We start from the raw sequence: 23,565 nt of genomic DNA on the forward strand, positions 1-23,565 counted from the left end.
GTGCTTTTCTTCTTATACCTGCACTATTGGCGGTGGCACGGTTCCTGCCTTCTCCGCTGCTTGCGGCCGCGGTGTGTTCAGCTGTTTTCCATCACTGTGTGTGCTTCTTATGGTGGGCCCTGCCTCCGGTTCTGCCTCTTCTCACTGGGGTTTGAGGTGCTTCTTTTGTTCCTTGTGGTCCTTCAGGCGCTGTCTGCCCCTGCGGAGTGTTGGGCGGTCCTTCCTTACTTGGGCGTGGGATCGCCTGGCCTTCCCTTCTGGTTCCTGTGACCTGTCCCCTGCTGGGGCCCTGTCTCTCTCCTGCTGGGGAGGCTCTCTCGCAGGCCCTCCTCCCTTCTGGGTATGGCTAGGGTATCTATTCTACATTAAGGAATCTGCGGCTAGTAGTCTCTATCAGATGGACAAGTTACTTACCTCCGGTAACGATGTATCTGTTAGAGACGATTCTAGCCGCAGATTCCTTCATGACCCGCCCTTCCTCCCCGTCCTGCGAGTACCCTCTGCTTAGGTTTCTGCTCTCGCCCCCCTCTGGGTGGCTTGTCTTCTGTGGGTGTCCTCTTCGCCTCCTTCCGGTTAGGCTGTCCGGTTCTGCTTTATGGTTCCTTCCCCCCCCCCTTCTTTCTTTTGATAAGGGGATGGTTGGTTGCTGCGTGCCTTTGCTTCCCTCCATCTGGTTTTCTCTCCAGTGTAGGGGTCTCCTCTTGCTCTTTTTCCCTCTCTTAGTTTGGAGTTTTTTATCCCCTTGCGGTCTTCTGTGTTGGGGATTCTTTACTTGTCCTTTGGCCTCCTGCTCCTTTCAGGGGGCCTCTCTCTCGTTCTGTTCCGACGCTTTTCATACACTTGTGCCTCCAGAATGGCTATTGCCTTGGCCTGCTCGGTTGTTCCTCTGGGAGGGGTGCTCTGCTCTTTCCCTGCTATAGCTTCGCTGCTTTGGCCTTCTGGTACTTTAGTGCCGACTGGTGCTGTCGCCTTGGCTTGCACAGTTGTTCTTCAAAGTGGTGCTCAGTTCTTTCCGTGTAATGGCTTCGCTGCTATAGCTTTCTGGTGCCTTGGTGCCAACTGGTGCTGTTCCTCACCCTTTGTTTCTTTCTGTTTTGTTTCTTTTTGTTTCTTTGTTTTTTCGCACACTGTTCCCATGCTCTCCTCAGTTTTGTTGTGGTGGCTCCGTGTTGTGGCGCGGAAAAATTCTCCAAAGCAAACTGACGTCAGCGTGCCAGGGTGGGGGTTATGTGACCCCGCTGATGTCACGCCCGCGGAAGACGGCGGGCGGAGTCGCGTGGTTCTGCCCCCCGGCGCGCAGAGATGCTGGGACAAGAAAATTTCCCAGGTCCAGTCTCACACCTGGGGATAATTCTACATTAAGGAATCTGCGGCTAGAATAGTCTCTACCAGATACATTGTTACCGGAGGTAAGTAACTTGTACGTCAAGGCCTCATTAAAAGGGAGCAAAGGTTCCATAGAACTTGCTGCTGGCTGAAGCACCTCAGTAAGGAGGTTGGTCTCGTGAGTGATAGTCGGCAGATCAAGGTCAAGGGTCTCAGCTGCTCTACGGAGCACCACCGTATACGTAGCGCCTTCCTCCATGACCGTGGGAGGAGACAGGATACCTGGCTTGGAGGAGAGGTCAAGGCCACCGGCGTCCTCCGAGTCCTCCGCCCACTCATGTTCAGACTCGCACTGCCCTGCAAGAGGGTCCTCCGACCCCTCCCAGTCATCCCCCTCCTCCACAGCCCGTTGCACAGGCGGCAGCGGCGGGTGGAGGCACAGGGGAAAACAAATGCTCCAACGGCGCCGGTCAGCGCCGGTCCGGCTCCATGTCCCAATTAGGGTCCCAAGCCGGAGCAAAATTTCCTGGAAATTCGGACAAGGGTGGAGGTGGGACGAACGGAACCCATTGCGGCGCCGGGAACAGAGCCGCCGGTGGAGGAACCTGCGAGGCTGGAGCCGCCGGCTGAGGACCTTGCGGGGCCGAAGCTGGCGACAGCGGAGCCGGTGGGATGCAAGGCCCATCAATAGGGATCACGGGGCCTGAAGGCGCACCGGCGGGAGCCCTATGCCTGAAAAGGCGGTCCTTGGCGGCAAGAAACACTTGCACCTGGGCCGGAGTCACCAACGGACCCGGATAAGGTGGGTAGGCCGCGGGACTTCTAGGCTCCAATGGAGCCGCAGGGGAAAGACCCCTGGCCCCCTCTTCCGTGTCCGGAGACCGACGGGGGGATGTCGGAGAGCGAACACGCTTCGACTTTTTCTTGAGACGTCTCTTACCCGATTCCGTGGGTGAAGACTTTGACCCCGAGGAGCGATGATGATGGCTCCGTGGTCGGTCCCTCGAGCGAACCCTGAACCTCGAACGGCGTGGAGACAACTGCCTGGCCTCCAGAAGCTTTCGAGAGTGCTCCCGCAAAGCCTTCGGAGCCATGGCTAGACAGTCGGAACATGACCAGGAGTCATGGTCACGCTCCAGACAGTAGAGACAGACGCCATGGTGGTCGGCCACCGACATCGTACGGCGACAGGCCCCGCAGGACTTAAACCCAGGCATCCCTACGTGGCACCAGGAGTCAAAGACTCAAAAGAAGTAGAGATAAAAGTCTCAAAAAGTTAGTCAAAAAGTGACTAGGGTACGTGCTCTAACCGAATCTGCGCTTGCTGGCGCAGAAAAAGAAAGAACTGACGTCAGCGCGCATGCGTGGCACCTAAGTAGTCTCCGTGACGTCATCTCAGCGCATACGACGCCAGCGACGGACGCGGAGCCACACTACGCCCCCTACCGACGCGTAGGGGTACTGCGGACCAAAAACTTTCCGAATCCAGTCTGACGCCTGGGGATATTCTAAGGTAAGGAATCTATCACTAACGTGTCTCTTTCAGATGCGCCCTCTTCGCACAAATCCCCCAAGGTAGTAATACCAGCCTCCATCCAATCAGTAAGATCCCCCCAGGCCGCTGTAGTGCGAAGACAATCATCTTCAGCCTCTATCTCCACGCCAGCTGCTCTGGGGGTGGAATACAGGAGCACCACTCCTTTACCACCGGCCTTGTCAGGGCTCCGGGTCAGCACTCAACACGGCAGTCTCCCCACCCGCTGCCAGTGCACGTGTCGATGGGTTCTAAATGTGCCCCGGGTCGTCCCCAGGCCAATGGCTCCCAGCTGTATTCACCGCCTTTCTCCCACAACACCGCATTGACTTCTTCCCTCTGTGCTGATCTCGGGTGGCCCAGCAATTGCCGACAGCCTCCGCAGCAGAGATACAGCCGCTCATCAAGTGTTTAATACTCCTTCAGGCATCGCACATCGCAACAGGGCACTCCCCCAGCGCCCCAGTTGAGGGCGATCCCGCGTTCAACTCACTGCATCTTGCGCTCCGGGAAGTCTGCAAAAACCAAAGGAAATGATGGACGGAGTGTTGAACATTGCAAGCACTCACCCCCAGTCAACTGATCTGGGTTTAATCCATCACTGTTCTTTAGCCCACTCTGCCACCCCAGTTCAGACATGGCCATATGCAAATCAGTCTGACCCTGTGCCTCATGGGAACAGTCCAGCCCGAACTGCCAAGCAATGTCTTCTCTGGACCGGAAGCAAGCTTCCTAGGACCGGTTTCTGGCATTTCAGCCGTCTTCAGCCAGGCTTGCTTGAATCCAGTGGCAAAGTGAGCAAGGGACTCACGTCTGAGCCTACCCTGCCAACTTATGGCGAACAAAGCAAAAGCCAAAGGAAATGATGGACGGAGTGTTGAACATTGCAAGCACTCACCCCCAGTCAACTGATCTGGGAAGTCTGCCACAGCTTTCTTATACACCTTTCGCATTTTAGGTTGATAAATGTCTTGGATTATGGGTACTTACAGTGGAGTGAGCTCAAAGCACGTCCGCCATGTTGCCCCTACAGGCCACGCCCCCCTAAACCCCCTACCGTGGCTACGGAGGAGGTAGCTTCCTATGCTGTGGTGTTGCGTAGGGCGGCTGAGGCCTTGGGCCTTGAGCTTCCTACGGTGGCAGTCAGGACTAACCTCCTGACTGAACTCCTTCAGGCAGCAGCCTCTTCGGAGCCCCTGCTGCCTTTCAACTAGGCCCTCGCTCACATCCTTCTGGGCACTTGGTCCAAGCCCTGAACAGGGGCTCCTGTGGATAGGATGATTGCTCGATGCCACCACCCTGCCCCAGGCAACCCACTTTTCCTCTCCCAACACCCTACCCCCGAGAGCTTGGTGGTCCAAGCCTCAACCTCAAAAGGCGCATTCCCTACACGTCCCCCAGGAAGGGAATCCAAGAAGCTGGACCATCTTGGGAGGAAGATATTTTTCCACCAGCGTGGGACTGCGGTCGGTGAACATCGCATGTCTCTTGAGTCGTTAAACACACACACACACTGTGTGGGAACACGGTTGTGCAAGTGCTGCCACATTGCCCGGAGCCGTGCTCACCTGCCCCGTCGCAGAGGGTAGAGATGCAGCAAAGCTCCCCATCCGGTGTGAGCTTGACCACCAAATCGCTGGGTAGACCGATTTCAACGTCAGTAGCCCTGAGGCTGAGGTCCACTGGCTTCTCTGGGGATGTCCAATTGACCCTATTGGACATGCCTTTTGATGGCCATCGCCTGTTTGGTGACAAGGCGGACAACGCACTAGAGCGTTTCAAGGTTTCTAGGGCTACGGCCAGTTCCTTGGGCCTCACTGCCGTCTCTCGCCCCATGCAGTCTGCCTTTCGTGGCTACGGAAGGGGTGCACCGCCACGTTCCATCCAGAGCCAGAGGCCTGCGCAAGCTACCCAGCCTCTGAGCGGCCGAGGACGTGGTACCCAGCGTCGTGTGTCTGGGGGCCAGCGGGCAGGTTAAGTCCACCAAGGCCCCTCCCCCTGCAACAGCCTCCAAACCTTACTAGTCCGACCTTTCAGGGACACCAGTTGCCAGTGGGCGGCATGATCCGCCATCACCTCCCCCACTGGCGCAACATCACGTCGGACAGGTGGGTTTTGCAAATAGTCCGAAGGTGTACTCCCTCCCCTTCGAGGCTACCCTTTCCTCCATGCCACCAACACTCCATCGCATGTCGGAGGATCATCTGGCCCTTCTTTGCCAGGAAGTTAAGGCTCTCTTGGCCAAGGGGGCCATCAAGCGCATCCCTGTTTCAGAAGTAGGCCGTGGTTGCTACTTCCTAGTACCCAAGAAGGACAAAGGCCTACGGTCTGTCTTAGACCTCAGGGACGTCTACTGCTTCCTCCAGAAGGAGGAGTTCAAAATGCTAACCTTAGCCCTGGTCTTGTCTGCCCTCGACCCCAGAGACTGTATGGTAGCGTTGGACTTGCAGGACGCTTATTTTCACATCCCAGTCCTCCTGCCCACCGGCGTTACCTATGCTTCACGGTAGGCCACGACCAATTTCAGTTTACTGTGCTCCCCTTTGGCCTTACCAGCGCCCCTCGGGTGTTCACGAAAGTGATGGCAGTGGTCGCAGCTCATCTGCGCAAATCACGGGTTCCAGCCTTCCCCTATCTCGATGACTGGCTGTTGAAGGCTGGCTCACCCCAGGCTGGCGTCTCCCATCTCCAGACTATGGTGGACCTTCTGCATTGACTGGGGTTCACAGTCAATGTGCCGAAGTCGCATCTGATTACCTCTCAGAAACTCTTTTTCATCGGAGCGGTTCTGGACACAGCGCAGTTTCCGGTCTATCCTCCCGAGCAGCGAGTCCACGATATTCGGGCTATGATACCGATGTTTCAGCCTCTATTCCATATTTCGGAGAGAATGACCCTGAGGCTGCTGTGGCTCATGGCCTCTTGCATCCTGCTGGTGGATCATGCCAGATGACATATGCGGGCTCTGCAGTGGGACCTGCAGTCCCAGTGGACGCAGCATCAAGGGAACCTGTCCGATCACGTCCAGATCTCGGAGGGCACTGCACGACAGTTGCAGTGGTGGCTCACGAACCGGCATTGGGCCGACGGCAGATCCCTCTCCCTTCCCCAATCAGAGCTCACAGTTGTGATGGATGCGTCCCTCCTGGGATGGGGCGGTCACATGGGAGAGGCGGAGATCAGAGGCCTCTGGTTTCAGGCGGAGTCCTAGCTCCATATCAACCTTCTGAAGCTTCAGGCGATCCGACTTGCACTGAAGGCTTTCCTTCCCTCTGTCAAGGGGAGAGTAGTGCAGGTGTTCACGGACAACACCACGCCATGTGGTACTGCAACAAACAAGGCGGGGTGGGGTCGTCAACCCTCTGTCAGGAGGCTCTGTGTCTCTGGACATGGCTTGAACATCAGGGTGTTTTCCTTGTGGTTCAACACCTGGTAGGTTCTCTGAACGCCAGGGCGGACAAACTCAGCCGCCGGTGCATGATGGATCACAAATGGCGTCTGAACTCAGACGTGGCGTAAGGCCTCTTTCGGCAGTGGGAAGAGCCTTGGTTAGATCTATTCGCCACCGAAGAGAACGCGCAATGTCATCAGTTCTGCGCTTTGGAATTTCCAAGGCGGCACTCGCTCTGCGATGCTTTTCGTCGCGAGTGGAGTTGCGGTCTGTTGTACACCTTTCCCCCATACCACTTCTGCCCAGAGTGCTGAAAAAGATCAGGCGCGACCGGGCCCAAGTCATCCTTGTGGCTCCAGACGGGGCTCGAAGAGTATGGTATCCCGATTTACTCAGTATGAGCATCGATCCTCTGATCAGACTGTCTCTTCGGGAGTATCTTCTGTCGCGGCAGCAGGGGACGGTCCTCCACCCGAACCTGTCCAGCCTCCACCTCTTTGCGTGGAGATTGAGCGGCGACAGTTGATTCCTTTCGACTTGCCTCCTGAAGTCTGTGATGTCATTCTGGCAGCCAGGCGTCCTTCCACTAAAGTGGTATACGCCTGCAGGTGGAACAAATTTGTGGCATGGTGCACAGCAAAGGCTCTGGATCCCCTTTCTGCCCCTCTTTCAGAAGTCCTTGTGTTCCTTCTTTCTTTGGCCCGGCAGGGCTCTGCTCTGGGCATTGTCAAGAGCTACCTTTCGGCTATTTCGGCCTTTCTCAGGCTCCCCGATCAGCCCTCTCTTTTCAAGTTCCCTGTTGTAAATAGATTTCTTAAAGGCATTACACCTCTTTTTCCTCCTATTCCTTTCGGTATGCTGCAGTGGGACTTAAATCTGGTTCTTATGTTCTTGATGTGTGCTCCCTTTGAGCCCTTTCACAACTGTCTTCTTTGTCTCTTGACCTTGAAGACTGCTTTCCTGGTGGCCATCACCTCCGCTAGGCGAGTGAGTAAGCTCCAGGTTCTTTCTTGTAAGCCTCCTTTTCTGTCGATCCATCCGGACAAGGTGGTGCTCAGGCCCTGTCCTTCCTTTTTGCCAAAAGTTGTTACGGCCTTTCACATTGCGCAGACTATTTACCTTGCCCACCTTCTTTCCGCATCCTTCCAGAGAGAAAGAGAGACTCCACCCTATGGACCCAAAACGTTTGCTTTCCTTTTATCTCAACCACACACAACAGTTCCGGGTGGATGACGAACTCTTTGCTGGCTATGTTGGCACCAAGAAAGGTTGGGCGGTACACAAGAGGACTATCTCCCGCTGGGTCGTCTTGTGTATCAAACCCTGTTACTCGTTGGCTAAAAAAGAACCTCCGGTGGGACAGCGTGCTCATTCCACTAGAGCTACTGCAGCCACTACTGCATTGGAACGTGGTGTCCCCCTGCCAGACATCTTTCAGGCAGCCACGTGGGCCTCGCTGCACACCTTTACTACGCATTATTGCCTGGACAGCCAAGTCCGGAGTTGCGGCTTCTTTGGCCGTTCTGTTCTCCGGGACTTCCTGGTGTGATCTTGGTTCGCAGACCCACCACCGGGGTTGGTATTGCTGGGGTATCTATTCTAAGGTAAGGAAACTATCACTGTGTGTTTCTTTCAGATGAACAAGTTACTTACCTTCGGTAACGATATATCTGTAAGAAACATTAGTAGTGATTCTTTACCGCCCCACCCATCCTCCCCGTTCTGTGAACTAATTTCTAGGGTTAAGGTCATCCCTTGCCGGGCCCTAGTTTCAATGCACCAGTGGTCAGTATCTTGCATGCATGGCTCTGCGTTCCTGCTGCGGATAGTCGTGTTCAGAATTGACATCAGCACGCGTGGGCGGCGTCTAAGTAGCACCAGCGACATCATCTTGGCGACCACGACACCAACGACGGACGCGCAGCCGCACGACACCACCTACCGACGCGCAGGGGTACTGCTGATGAAAATGTTCTGGATCCAGGCTGACGCCTGGGGGTAATTCTTAGGGAAGGAATCTATCACTACTAATGTTTCTTACAGATATATTGTTACCAAAGGTAATTAACATGTTAATCACTTCCTTTCTTTCCACGCCCCCAGACATGGATCCAGAGCTACCTTTTGTCTATTTGAGACCTGTTTACCTCAAATTTACAGTGTTAAAGGGACATGTCACCTCCCAAGATGACAGGGTTCAAACCTTGTAAGGAGTGTCGCAAACAAACGGCTGTGATCGAACCTCACGTCACCTTGTTTCAAAACTTTTGGTAAGTCAAAGAAAAAATATCCAAGCCGGACTCTACCCCTTTTTGCCACTTTTATACACCTGAGATGTGACAAGAGCTTCTCCATGCCTCTCGCTCCCGGAGGTGGTCAATGTCTGAGCCCATCCCGCAACTTGTTCTGGCACAACCCCAGTTTCTGGGGTCGTGCGCAACACCGAGGCAGATCCAAGAGTTGTGCAAGGCCTTGCCTTGACTCTTCAGTTGCCTTTTGGCTACCGTTTGCATGCCTGTGGGTCCTGTGGAGCTCAGAGACCCTTCATCTGGAATATTGCTAGTGGGTTTACCCTTGGCACCAGTGGATCCGCCAAACCCATCATTGGGGCTCATCTGGCACCTGTTCTGACTCCATCTCTGGCTTCATGACTCACACCAGTTCCTGGAGCGTCAATACTGATGCCAACTCTGAAAGACCAGGGGCACATTGTGCTCTCCAAGTCTGAGTTAACACCTCTCCGACCTCAACTGAGGCCTTGCTGGATTTCTGTTGAACCACAGCCTCCCCCATCTGAAGCATTTATCACTACCACCTCTGCCAGGCTGGTCTCGTACACTACATTCCTTGTTTGGGACGGAGTCCGATAAGGACTACAACGCAGGTGATGACATTGGCTAACCTTGCGACGAAGAAAAATGGTGGGATGACCTCCACAATACCGTTGGTCCTGACATCTCTCCTGATTCTGGCCTCATCTCACCTCCATGTCCATGCCTCCTTTACAATAGTCATGTGGAGGGCGACCAAAGTTCTCCCCCTGCAGTTTCCCACCTTACAGGTCAAAACTAAAGTCCTAACAGAAGCCCTCCAGGCTGGGCAACCCAATACTGAGCCCCTGCTGCCTTTCTATGAGGCATTCACCAATAGCTTCTTAGGGACCTGGGTCAAACCTTGCTCTGACCCCCAGTGAATCGTCAAATTATGACAGGCCACCAATCTCCCTCGGATAGCTCTGTTTTTTTTTTGCTTTAGGACACCTCTCCAGAGAGCTTAGTGGTGCAGGCTTCCACCAGTCGGACAGATCCGAACACTTTCCTGCTTACTCCTTCGGGTACGGAGTCCAAGAGACTGAAGACCTTCAGAAATAGTGTATTTTCTTCCGCTAGTTTGGCCCTCAGGTCAGTTAATGCTAGCTGCCTGCTGGGCCACTATTCCCACACACTCTCGGATATGGATGCTCAAATCCTCCTAGGTGCTCCAGAAGACCTTCGTCCCTGCTGACCCAGGCCACACAGATTGCTGTGACACTGGCAAGTTTACAATCAGCTGTGGCATGGACTATGAATTCCATTGGGTGAGCAATTGGCACTAGAGTTGCTTTTGTTATCACACCCGTTGCATTTGACAGGCTTTTCGGGCAATGTTTAGTCATCCCTTATGAACAAACCCTTTGGTGGGACTTGTCTCTTTGGGAACAAAGCAGATTGCACTCTGGAGTGCTTCAAAGAGAACAGGGCCACTGCACGCTCATTGGGCCTATCTACTTTACAACTGCATCATCCCTTTAGTTCTTTTTGTGGCTTTGGCAGAAGTAACCCGTACACACAGCCATTTCAGTCGGAGCAAGGGGTTCCCAACCCTTTCGTGGCCAAGGTTGCAGCACCCACTTACCTTGCGGTCAGGGACAGCATGCCAGACAGCACACTTGAGTTCCATTCCCTCTCCCTTGCCACCACAAACCACAATGCCACCATCTACCAAACTTTAGCGTACCCTTAGTAGAGGAAAGCCACCCAGTTGGAGGCATGATTCAGCATTTTCTACTAGGTATGCGGGCCATACAATCATACAGGTGGGTCCTGCAAATTGTCTAGAGGGGGCACGCACTACCATTTGTCCACTGCACCTTCAGCTATCCTCGGAATGACTGACGGAATCCCACCTGTCCATCTTACAGCAGAAAGTGCAAGCCATTTTGGGCAAAGGGCTATTGAGAGGATGTGTGCACGAGAAATTGGTTGTGTCTGTTATTCCCGCTGATTTCTGGTGCCAAAGAAAAAAGGTCTTCATTCTATTTTAGACCTGCGCATACTTGGCGCCTCCCTCTGGAAAGACAAATTCAACCTAGCCCAGCTCCCGACCCTGGGTACTGGATGGCGGTGTTTAAGCTCCACGGTGCCTATTTCCATATACACATTCTACAAGTCCATTGGTTCTGTCTGCAGTTCATGGTGGAACAGGAGCATTTTCAGTTTGTTGTGCTCCCCTTTGGTCTCACCAGTGCCCCTCACGTGTTCACAAAAGGGATTGCGGTGATAGCAGTACATTTTTGGAGGTCAGTGGTCACAATATTCACAAACCTCAAAGACTGGCCGTTGAAGGCAGGCTCGCCCCAAACACTCATCAACCAATTCCAGAATATCGCAAGCATCCTTTTATCTTTGGGGTTCACTATTAATGTACCAAAGTCTCCCCTGACTCCTTAAAAGATGCTACCCTTCATCTGAGCCATTCTGGACACTGTTTGGTTTTTATGCTTTTCCTATGGAAAGGAGAGTCCAGGACATTCAGGCTATGATCCCAATCTTTCTGCCTCTGTCTTGAATGTCAGTGAGGTCGACTTTGAGGCCTCTGGGACTGATGGCCTCTTGTATCCTTCTGGCCAAGCATGCCTGGTGGTATATGTGAGCTCTGCAGTGGGATCTGAAGTCTCAGTGGGCCCAACATCAAGGCGACCACATCTAGATTTTGGAGGCGACTAGAAAAGATCTGCAGTGGTGGTTACTGGACCGTGATTGGGTCTGCGGCAGACCCCTCACCGTAACCCACACAGCGGTGACCAATGTGTCATTTCTGGGTTGGGGCGGCCACCTGGGAGAGATGGGGATCATAGACCTCTGGTCTTCTGCAGAGTCTTGGCTCCATGTCATCCTGCTTGAGCTGAGGGCCAACCACTTGGCATTGAAAGGCTTCCATCCATCATGGAGAGGCTGGTACAGGTGCCTATGAATACCACCACCACTATGTTGTATTGCAAAAAAACGGGCAGGGTAGGGTTGTGGACCCTGTGCCAGGAGGTACTATGCCTCTGGAAATAGCTATACCATCAAGGAACTTTCCTGGTGTTGAATCACCTGGAAGGATCTTTGAATGTCAGGATGGACGAGCACCGCTGTCAACGCCTAGTGGAGCGCTAGTGGCAGTTTTTCCAGAGGGGTTGCAAGGTATCTTCCGCAAATGGGGAGAGCCTCGGCTCGATCTATTCCCCACCACCGAGAACTCACACTGTCAGCAGTTTGGCACATTGGAGTTTCCAAGGCGTCTCGCTAGAGACGCATTCCACCTATGGTGAAACTTGGGACTCCAGTATTCTTTCTGCCCTGTGTTCTGAAGAAGATCTGGACCCACCAGGCTCAAATGATTTTTGTGACCCCGGATTGGGCACGGACAGTATGGTATCCAGAGCTCCTAAGCATGAGTATTTATCCTCCAATCAGGCTTCTCCTGCGGAATGATCTTCTTTTGAAGCAACAGGGCAGGGTCCTGCACTCGGGCCTTCTCAATCTCTACCTTTATGCTTGGAGATTGAGCCCTGACAGCTGAACACCTTCAACCTTCCTCTAGAGGTGTTTGATATAATCTTGGCAGGCAGGCGTCCCTCAACAGAGACAGTATGTACCTGTTGTTGGGACAAATTTGTGGGTTGTGATGCAATGCAGATAGACCCTCTAGGCAAAGTTATCTGCCATTTTTTAATTTCTTTTGTCTGTCGCAGGGTAGATGTTGCCGAATCAGCCCTCATTATTTAATTCATCTATTGTGATGCATTTTTTGCAAGGCCTAGACCATATGTCCCCCCCTACCTTTGTCATGCCATAGTTATACCTTACCTTGTTCCTCACATAATTGATGTGTACTCGCTCTGAGCTACATTACAGCTATCCTTTGCTGCATCTCACCCTCAAGACTTTATTACTCATCACTGTGCAGAAAAGGACCATCTCCCAGTTGATCGGGCTTTGCATTAGGATCTGCTACACACTGACCTAACAGGAGCCTCGGAATGGGCTGCAAGCTCATTCCACCAGAGTCAAGGCTGCTACCACTGTGCTAGCACACGGATGTCCTGGAAATCTGTCAAACAGCTAAATGGGTTTCACTCCATACATTCTCAAGGCACTACTGTCTGGATAGCCAAGTTAGCTTAGAGTGCCATTTTGCCCGCTCGGTCCTACAGGACTTTTTAGTTTAACTGTACTCATGGACCCATCTCCAAATAGGTACTGTATTGGTATCTTTTCAAAAGGTGAGAAATGTGTGATTAAAAGTCTCTCTCAGAAGTACAAGCTACTTACCTTCAGTAATGCTGTTTCTGGTAGAGACTCTGTCTAACAGACGATTCCTCCCCAATCCTCCCTGTTCCATGAAATGGACTGTATCCTTTAATAAGATCCCAAGTCTAGGAATCTGCATACTAGTCGGGCCAGTTTGCTGTTGGGGCTCTGCATCTGGGGGCGTCGACAGCCTCCAAAGCAATTGATGTTAGTGTGTGGGAGTGGCACCTATATTTGCCCAACATGTCCTTTCCGGAGCAGAACAGCGTCAGTGCAGAACCACATGGCACCACCTATCAGTGTGCAGAGGTACTGCTTAAAAGTTTCCAGATCCAGTCTAACACCTGGGGAATATTCAAAAAGTGAGAAATCAATCTTCGATTAGATAAAGCCCCTACTAGAAAGATCATTACAGAAGGTAAGCAACTTGTTCATCTTGCATATACTTCCAAATGTCTTCACATAGTCGCTATTGCAACATACATGCAAAATAGTGAACACTCCTCGCTCTTCAAAATCCCTGTAACTAAGTTTTTCATGGAAGGACTTAAATTAGTAATACTGCATGGACTCTTCCAGCACCTGAATGGAACCGTAACATAGTTCTTGCAAGATGGTGGGACTTTTCCAGTCAGGGTTAGGGCATGTCCCGCTCCCACAGGAGGTGGACATAATAGAGGGTGTAAACACCCCAGGTAAGGGGCCTATTGGCCACTACCTATCACTCTTTTGTAAACACCCCTAAATTCAGTATTTAGGTGACATCCCCAGACACTGAAACTAGTATCCATGGACCAAAGAAGACGATGAATGAAGAACTGCTGTTGGACCAAGAACTACAGACCTTGTGGTGGACTTTGGGGGCAAACTCCTGCCTGCCGCCACAGAACTCGACAGTCGCCATCCTCCAGCTCGTCACTTCAATGTGTGGTCTCCACAAACCCCAAAGCATCTTCAGCTCTTAGCAAATCGCCAGGGAAAATCCCCTGGGATAGAGGTATCATCTTCCTGCAGCCGCAGGCCTCCAAAACAGCAAAGCCTGGTCCAGCCCTCAACATCTCCGAGTGCCAGCCGAAGGTACACTTGCTCTGGAGGGTCAGCTCAGCCTCTGCACCAAGTTTTGAGGCCCCAGGACCCATCGGAGCTGAGCAGCACAAATACCCGGGGTACAGGACCCCTGCTGCAAAAACCTTCAAAACCAAGTCCAGGCGGAGTACAACTTTACGATGAGCCAGCACCCGACGAGGGACATCAGAACTCCAGATAGGCACCTCAGCAGTGGCCCAGTAGCTCCAGAAGATGCCAGCCCCTGATAGCCAGGTTCTTCTGTGTGTGCCGTTGCCCAGCTGCACATCTTCACTGCACCCAGCCGGGGCATCTTCAAGCCAGCGTTGCTCCTGCAGCCCCAGAGCCCTTGCGACCTCTACTCTGCCTTGAGAGTCCTCGGACTGCCTGCAAGTCCCACTTTGCTTTTGCAGGTAGCCCCTTGTCTTCATAGCATGCCAGCTTCAAGTCCCCTTTTTCTTTGCTCCCGGTGAAATCGGGAAGCGCCCGAGAACTTGGCCTTTGAACTTTGGCCTCTGAAACTTCCGATTCTATGAGGTGAACCACTAAAGTAACTGCATTACATTGATTTACCAATTGCCTTTTTCCTTACGAAATGTATTGTGTGTAAATCTGCACAACTGTGATTACTGCATTTATTGTGATTTTCTTTTTTTGTGAAAAATATTTACCTTGTACCGGAAGTTCTTGGTCTAAATATTTATATAAATGAAGTGATATTTTTCTGATTCGCCTCAACTTCATTTTTTAAGAGTATGTATTATGTATTGCCTCTGTGAGTACAACAAATGCTTAGCACTATCCTCTGATAAGCCTAACTGCTCACCCACACTACCACAAGATAGAGCGTTATTATCATCTTTTGCGTCTGTAAACCAATAAGGGTCTTCCCGACCTCTGTGCACAGTGTACTCCATTTTGGTGCACTATGTAGGAGGTGGGTTTCCTACACTACCTCTCTATCTTTCCAAATCTCACCACTAACACACTGAACCAGTTACAGAAAGACTTTGGCGAGACATTTTATTAGGAGCATCTTTGCCCCAAAGTCTTCTATCAAGCAACTTTTAACATGTGGCATATTGATAGTAACACTGTAGAATTTTAAATCAATGATTTGTAATTTCCTTTGTTATTTACCCCCATACCTGCAGCCTTTTATTTAACACCTATGAAATTCCTGAGACCGAGTCAGGAAGGGTGAAATGTGGGGCTCTTCTCTCGGTCAGGTAGATATTGTCCATGTAATAATGTTGTTTCCATGGTAATGGCCTAAAAACTAAAATAATGAATGCAAACCTGGCCACCGATTTGGTTGCTTCATTCCAGTTGTGCAGCTTCAGTCTAATTTTCTTTGCTACTGCCTTATATAGGCTTGTCTCTTGTTTATATTATGTTACAGAGCCTACTAGCACATAGATAATGGATAACTGAAAGCTACACAGTGCATTTTTTTCAACCTGCTTCAAAAGTGCATCTTTTTCGCTCATCCTTACACTGGCCAAACATTATGTAGTAGTAAATGTGTCTCCTGTTGCCTCATAGTGGATTAATCATACATGTTCTCACTTCTAGTGTTACACACAGTAAAAACAAGATGAGGTCTGGTTAGGTAGTCTTAGGCCACCTAACCATACTGTAGGGGCCTGAAAAATGTAGAAGCATTCTTAGTTTAATAATTTAAAACTAGCGCACTCTGTATCTAGTTATATATATAAAAATAAAAGTTTGCCATATGTACATACGTTACAACACTTATAAATGATTACAAATATTATCATAAATTGCACATTATCATGAACATTTTGAAGAAAATTATCAGTTTTTGTGTGGTTGGTACTGAAGAGACCTCATAAAGCTAGGTGTGGAAATAATCAATCAACTTTATTTCTTTTATTTTAGCTTTCCCAAGCCATGGCAGGAAAACTCAATCCTCATGTCCACGTAGAATATGAGTGGAATCTTCGTCAAGAAGAAATCGATGAAAGTGATGATGATTTAGACGACAAGGTCAGTACACAATTTAATTTATTTTAAAATGTAAATAAGTAAAATAAATAAAATGCCTTCTATTAAACTGCAGGTGTGCAGTGTGGTCGCAGAGTGGCCGAGTTAAAACGGGAATAGAAAATTGTCCATTTGTTTGTAAGGCAGATCTTGTGCATGCACATGAGTTGACAGGATTCAAGGATGTATACTGCCTTCTTGGAACAAAAATGCACCTCATTCATATGGTGCCTAAGTAAACACACTCTTTCTTAACCCTTTCACTGCTAAGCCTTTCCCCTGTGTGCTAAGCCATTCTTGGGCTATTTGGGGTTATTCATGCTTAGGTCCCAGTAACGTTTTGTCAACATAAGGTATCCACACCAAACGTGTGACCTTCCAACATCGTAGGGATTTTAAAGGTACCCTGGGTTTGTGGATTCCGCTTGAGGAGACCCAGAAATTAGCCAAAATATAGCTAAAATCTGTGTTTTTTGGGGGAAAAAGTGCTTCGGGAGAAAGTGTCTGGTGGAAGAGGTGTGGCGCAGCGGTCAGGGTGCCTGACTCCGGACCATGGGGTTAACGGCTCGATCGCTGACGGCAGGTCAGCCCAGCACCATGTGACTGGGCAATAGCTCGCTTAATCTCCCCGAGGGCCCCCAGCGCCGTGAAACCACTTTAGAGGTAGCTGTGCGCTTTGCAAATTCAAGGTTATTATTATTATTATTATTTTTCCCCTGCAAATGGTATCAACAAAGGGTTTGGGGGGTGGAGAGGGGGGAAGGGGGGGGGGGGGCGCATGAGCAGGCTGCCGACCAAGATGGCCGTGCAGCGCTAAAGCTCCGCCGGATGATCCCAGCAAGGGCAGCCTATCTGAAGAAAACGCATGTTTACTCTGAACCAGGAACGATGCCCACGTAACTCCAGAAGCAGTGGTTCTGGAGGGCCGTCAACAGCTGCTGCAATAAAAGAAATCGGCCCGATCTGAGCTCGGCGCTGGAACGAGGGAGGAGCTGGCCACTGTGATGCAGTGAGGCCTTGGAGAGGGCCTCGTCGTTGCCCTCACTTGGTTGCACGCTCCGGGGCTCCCAATCGCTCCCTCTATGCGCCCATCGGACTCGCACTGGCTGGTGCGGGCGCGTCCGATCCGTATTGCTCCTGAGCCCCCTGCGGTGATAGGGACTGCGGGTGAGACTGGGAGGCAGCCATCCGGATGTTCGGATCGGCCTACGGGGGGGCGGGGGGCACCATTATCTGGGACTGCACCGCCCTCTGTACAGGGCAGAATTATTCAGTAATCTGGGAGCGAAGGCTGCGATGTGGCATGAGTGAAAGTGAGGCGGCCCGAGGCGTTGATCGGCACGCACAGTCAATTTTGGGCAATTCATGAAGCTGGGCACCACATGAGACAGCGAGGGTGCTCTGGAAAGATGCGCTGAGGGCGTACAAGCTGTTCATACAGTTGGCTCAGGTGGACGATGGTAGCCACAGCGCAATAACTCCTTACAATAACTAGGACTGTGATGCGCTGCTGGGCAGAGCCTGGTTGCTCATTAGTCAATCACACACACATCATGCTTGGCCTCTGTGTTACAGACACCTACCTACTCCGACCAGAGGCTTACTGTAGATAGATGCTTCCATCCGTACATATGCAGGAAGATATGGTTTGGAAAGACCCCAAGCAACAGCTATTGCTGTTTGGGAAAGCCGCAGAGAAAGTGCAGAAAGCGGGTGGCAGTATGGCTGAAGGCGGACAAGAGGCTGCCCCCACAAGCGATCCTTCTACAAGCCCGACTTTCCTGTTACAGGTGCTGAGGGCCGGCTTCAGGGCGCTGGATGGTCGGCTCAACGCCCTGGAAAAGCACCTGGACAATTTGGGTGTGAAAATAGAGGTTCATGATAAGCAGCTGGATACAGTGGAAGGGAGGGTTTCAGACCTAGAAGATGGGACAGCACAGTCAACGAAGCACCTAGAACGCATGGAAAAGAGCCTCAAGGAGGTTGCTATAAAAAACGAAGATTTGGAGGCGTGCAGTTGGCGCAATCACATTCGCATTCTTGGGGTCTCTGAGTCGGTCAATACAGGCCGAATTGCTCTTTTTGTCGAAAATCTACTGGCTGACCTATTTGGCAAAGACTCTTTCACTCCTGGTTTTGATGTTGAGCATGCACATCGCTCTTTGGGCCCCCACGCCAATCCTGGCTGCCCTCCCAGACATATAATTGGGTACACATTGAACTTCCGAGACGGGGACACTGCACTGCGCTTGGCAAAAGAGCGCGGCGCGATCACCTGGCAGGGCTCGACATTGGCTCTGTTACCGGACTTTACAATAATGGTTCAGGAAGCGAGGCACAAATACAATGGTATCTGAAAGAAACACGTAGTGATAGATTCCTTACCTTAGAATTACCCCCAGGCTTCAGGCTGGATCCGGAAAGTTTTCGTCAGCAGTACCCCTGCGCGTCGGTAGGTGGCATCGTGTGGCTCCGCGTGCATCATTGGCGTCGTGATCGGCGGGATGATGTCACGGGTAGTACTTAAATGCCACCCACGCGCGCTGTCAGTTCTTTCTTTTTCCGCGCCAGCAAGCCCAGATCCGGGAAGAGCTAGTACCCCCAGTAATTTTTTGACTGCGTTTTTTTAGGCTTTTTGTCTCCTTTTTTCTTCAGTTGATCGACTCCTGGTGTCGTAGTGATGCCCGGGTTTAAGAACTGTGAGGACTGTCATTGCATGATGTCGGTGGCGGACCCACACCGCGTGTGTCTCTACTGCCTGGGGCCCGGCCACGACTCCCAAGTCGTGCCCCGACTGCCGGGCCATGGTGCCGAAAACTTTACGGGAGCGTTCCCGAAAGTTGCTGGAAGTCCGGCAGTCGGCTCAGCGCCGTTCAAGGTCCCGATCCCGTGGAAGGTCTAGGGACCGGTTGCGGAGTCGTCACCATCATTCTTCTGGATCCAAGTCTTCGCACTCGGTCAGGTAAGTCGAAGCATTCCAAGAAGAAGTCGAAGAAGCGTTGACGCTCTTCGACTTCCCCTCGCCAGTTGCGTGACGCGGCTGAGGGTGCAGGCGGTGCCACCCTTGCGGCTCTGGCAGAGCCTAGGACGTCGCCACCGGCCTATCTGCCCTTCCCGGATCCGGTGGCGACGCCTGCCCAGGTGAAAGAGTTTCTTGCTGCCATGGCCCGACTCTTTGGGCCACCTGGCCTCGCCGGTGCGCCTCTGGGCCCCGCAGGCCCGACTGGGGGTCCTGTTGTTCCATCGCCGCGTGCTCCGGCCCGGCGTCGCTGATAGCTCCGGCCCCGGCGGCCCCCATGGGATCCGGGATCGGACCACGGTAGACGCCAGTTGACCTTGGACCTTGTTACGCCTCCACTGACGTTGACCCCACCGGCGCCGCCTCTGACGTCGCCCGCTCCTCGGGACACGGCGCCGGATCGACGTCGCCCGACGCGGCTTCCGATGCCGATGGGATTTGTTCCCTATGTCCATCCCCCGTATTATCAGCCTGTTCCACAGACTTCAGAGGAAGGGGAGGACTGGGAGGGGTCTGAGGACCCTCTCGCACAGGACTTTGCTTATGATCCAGACTGGGAAGAGGATTTGGGGGAAGCCAGTGGTTTTGACACCTCGCCTGACCTTGGCATGCTGTCTTCTCCTACCGTGGCTATGGAGGAGGGAGCTAGTTATGCAGTGGTGTTGCTTAGGGCGGCCGAGACCCTCCATCTCGAACTCCCTACAGTGGCTGTCAGGAATAACCTCCTGACAGAAGTGCTCCAGCTGGCGGCAACCTCTTCGGAGCCCTTGCTGCCCTTTAATGACGCACTTTATGACGTTGTTTTGAGCACCTGGTCCAGGCCCAACACAGGGGCTCCTGTGGACTGGAACGTGGCCCAACGCCATCGCCCGGCTCCGGGCGATCCCCTCTTCCTCTCCCAACACCCCACTCCTGAGAGCTCGGTTGTCGCAGCATCAGGGGGACCTGTCTGGACACGTCCAGATCTCGGAGGGCACTGCATAGCAGTTGCAGTGGTGGCTCATAAACCAGCATTGGGTCAGCGGCAGATCCCTCTCCCTTCCCCAACCGGAGCACACGGTGGTAACGGATGCGTCCCTCCTGGGATGGGGTGGCCACATGGGAGAGGCGGAGATCAGAGGCCTCTGGTCTCCGGCGGAGTCCAAGCTCCATATCAACCTTCTGGAGTTTCGGGCGATCCGTCTTGCACTGAAGGCATTCCTTCCCTCTGTCAAAGGGAGCGTAGTGCAGGTGTTCAAAGACAACACCACCGCCATTGCAACAAGCGGAGTGGGGTCGTGGACCCTATGTCAGGAGGGTCTGCGCCTCTGGACATGGCTGAAACATCAGTGCATTACCCTGGTGGTTCAACACCTGACAAGTTCACTGAACGCCGGGGCGGACGAGCTCAGCCGCAGGTGCATGATGGATCACGAATGGCGTCTCCACTCGGAGGTGGCACAAGGTCTCTTTCAACAGTGGGGGAGAGCCTTGGTTAGATCTATTCGCCATCGAAGAGAACACGCAATGTCAGGAGTTCTGCGCGTTGGAATTTCCAAGGAGGCACTCGCTCAAAGACGCTTTTCGTCGCGAGTGGAGTTGCGGTCTGTTGTACGCCTATACCACTTCTGCCCAGAGTGCTGAGGAAGATCAGACACGACCGGGCCCAAATCATTCTTGTGGTGCCGGTTGGGCTTGAAGAGTTTGGTATCCCGACCTACTCAGTATGAGCGTGGATCCTCCGATTTGTCTGCCTCTTCGGGAGGATCTTCTGTCGCAGCAACAGGGGCCGGTCCTGCACCCAAACCTGTCCAGTCTCCACCTCCTTGTTTGGAGATTGAGCGGCGGCAGTTGATTCCCTTTGAATTGCCTCCTGAAGTCTGTTATGTCATTCTGGCCGCCAGATGTCCCTCCACTAAAGTGGTATACGCCTGCAGGTGGAACAAATTTGTGGCATGGTGCACAGCAAAGGATGTGGATCCCCTTTCTGCCCCTCTTTCCGAGGTCCTTTTGTTCCTTCTTTCCTTGGCCCGGCAGGGCTTTGCTCTGGGCACTATTAAAGGCTATCTTTCTGCCATTTCGGTCTTTCTCAGACTACCTGATCAGCCCTCTCTTTCCAAGTCCCCTGTTGTAAATGGATTTCCCAAAGGCATTACACATCTTTTCCCTCCTATTTCGTTTGTGATGCCAGAGTGGGACTTGAATGTAGTTCTAACATATCTGATGTGCGCTCCTTTCGAGCCTCTTCACAATTGTCCTCTTCGTCTTTTGACTCTGAAGACTGTGTTCATGGTTGCCATCACCTCCGCTAGGTGAGTGAGTGAGCTCCAGGCTCTTTCTTGTAAGCCTCCTTTCCATTCATACGGAGAAGGTGGTGCTCAGGCCCCGGCTTTCCTTTTTGCCAAATGTTGTCACGGCCTTTCCTTTTGGGCAGACTGTTACTTTACCCGCCTCCACATCCTTTCAGAGAGGAATAAAAGCTCCACGGTCTGGACCCAAAACGTGCGCTTTCATTTTACCTTCACCGCACACAACAGTTCTGGGTGGATGACCAACTCTTTTTTGGCTATGTTGGCACCGAGAAAGGTCGGGCGGTGCACAAGAGGACTATCTCCTGCTGGGTTGTCTTGTGCATCAAAGCCTGTTACTCTTTGGCTAAAAAAGAGCCTCCGGTGGGGCTGCGTGCTCATTCCACTCGAGCAACTGCAGCCACTACTGCATTGGGACGGGGTGTCCCCCTGCAAGACAACTGTCAGGCAGCTACGTGGGCATCGCTGCACACGTTTGCAAAACAATATTGCCTGGACAGCCAAGTCCAGAGAGATGGCTTTTTTGGACGTTCTGTGTAGGAAGGTGGATATCTGACTATGGTTACCCCCAACTTTTTGCCTAGTGTCTAGCTGGTTTTTCGACTTAGTTGGCCTGAGATCCTGCCATTCAGGGTCTCAGGCTGTCTGCTCTCTCTTTAAAATGGACTCCATGTACCCTAGGTACATTCCCAATTGGTAAGGATCACCTTATTGGACCCTGTACAGTGTACCCTAGGTACCCAGGGCATAGGTGTACCCTAGGCCTCCCAGGGGCTGCAGCATGTATTATGCAACTCCTGGTCTGGCCTTCCAATCAGACACAACTGGCTGATCACTCAGCTGGGGCAAGGTCGTGTAATCACCCCTTGCTTAGATATAGTATGCCTATATCTACCCTTATATATAGACACATGTGTACCTATCAGTCACTCCTATGGCAGGCCTTAACAATCCTGGAGGCAGAGTGCTTGGTAACATGTGAGATGGTGCTCTAGCATGAGCTGAGCCTGTCTGCAGCTTTCGGAATCATGTCCTTATAGCTGTTATGATATAGCCTACCATATACTCTTAAAGTGCCTTATAATCTTAAACGGTTATAGTAACTATGGTTTGGCTTTATCAAAACATGTCGTGTAAGGTGTCTAACACTTTGGAATAATACCCCCCATACCATTTCTGGTGATGAGGATATTATTCCTCCCTTCTAGAGGGAGAGACATGTTAAAATCCTACTTTGCTGTTTAACTCTAACCAAAGCCTCAGCATCACAAAATGGATGCTGCTGCCACAGACACAAGTCTGACCTCCTGCTGCTGGGAGTGATCCCGGCAAGGGAGGCTTGGACAATAGGTTTCCTGCTTGGGGAAGTGCTAGCACCTCCCCAGACAGACTTTAGTGTATTGGGGCAGGAAGGGCTGAAAGGAATGAGACATGCCTGGGGCACACAAGGTGTCCCATGCATAGTCCAGTTCAAACCGGGGCTGGGGCACTCCAGCCCCAGTCCTGGCGCGAAACTGGACAAAGGGAAGGGGGTGTAACCACCCCCCTCCCAGGTCCCACCCATAAGGCGTGACCTAGCAGGTAACCCAGCCCCCCAGATTAGTATAAGAGTGGTAGCTGGGCCCCAGGAGATTAGATTATCCTGAACCTGCAACTTGAACAGAAACTCTGGACCTTCGACATTCGACGAAAGAAGAAGACTGAAGAATCTCCCTTGGGGCCAAGGAGTGGCTACCCTGTGCAAACAGGCACCATCAAGAGACTACCCTTTGCTTTGCTGAAGTCCTACGAGGGACTGACTGCAGAGCCCGACCAGAGCCTTGACTTCCAGACTTCTCCGACCCTGATCCGCATCCACAGCCGAGCTGAGATCCGTGGAGGCGACGAGAGACGTGGGACCGGCTACCTGGGAAAAGTGGCTAGTATCTTCAAGCGCAGCTTCTGAGGCACCCTCGAAGTTGTGCACCGGGGATTGAGAAGCCCCAACCCCAAGCACCATCTGCACCGAAGATCAGCCCCCCACACTCCACGAGTCCTGCGTGGGGCCCTTCTGCATTTTCCTGCTTGCCGCGTCTGTCCGGCTGCTTGCCCGTTGGCTAGTGGCCTTTGTGACGACGCATCCAGAAATCTTCACCGCTGGTTTGGCTCCTCCAGACTGGCTCCTGCTTCTGTGAAAAAGAGAAGCACCCCAGACCTTCCTGGTCTGCACCAGAAGCAAGTCCTCCGTTCTTCGTGGGTTCCGCTTGCCAAGGCTTGGTGAGTCCTAGTCCAACTTTGACGCCGCCGACCGCAAGAGCCTTCGTGGGACAGCTCGCCTCCTGGTCCTGGTCGTCCTCGACGTTCCTTGGTCCTCGTGGCTGCAGCGACAAGCTTCACCT

General features: G+C 52.3%; 1 protein-coding gene across 4 annotated transcripts in view; it reads left to right on the top strand.

Moving 5' to 3' along the window:
- Positions 1–23,565, top strand: part of ASAP1 (ArfGAP with SH3 domain, ankyrin repeat and PH domain 1) — a 1,875,051-nt gene that overhangs the window by 1,374,352 nt on the left and 477,134 nt on the right. For all 4 annotated transcript variants that reach the window (XM_085604920.1, XM_085604922.1, XM_085604921.1 and 1 more), the window contains one exon: positions 15,776–15,883. In XM_085604920.1, coding sequence (XP_085461046.1) covers positions 15,776–15,883 — 108 coding nt within the window. The remainder of the gene's footprint in view (positions 1–15,775; positions 15,884–23,565) is intronic.

This window comes from Triturus cristatus, chromosome 5_1 (assembly GCF_964204655.1).
Source record: "Triturus cristatus chromosome 5_1, aTriCri1.1, whole genome shotgun sequence".
In the NCBI taxonomy this organism is placed as follows: domain Eukaryota; kingdom Metazoa; phylum Chordata; class Amphibia; order Caudata; family Salamandridae; genus Triturus; species Triturus cristatus.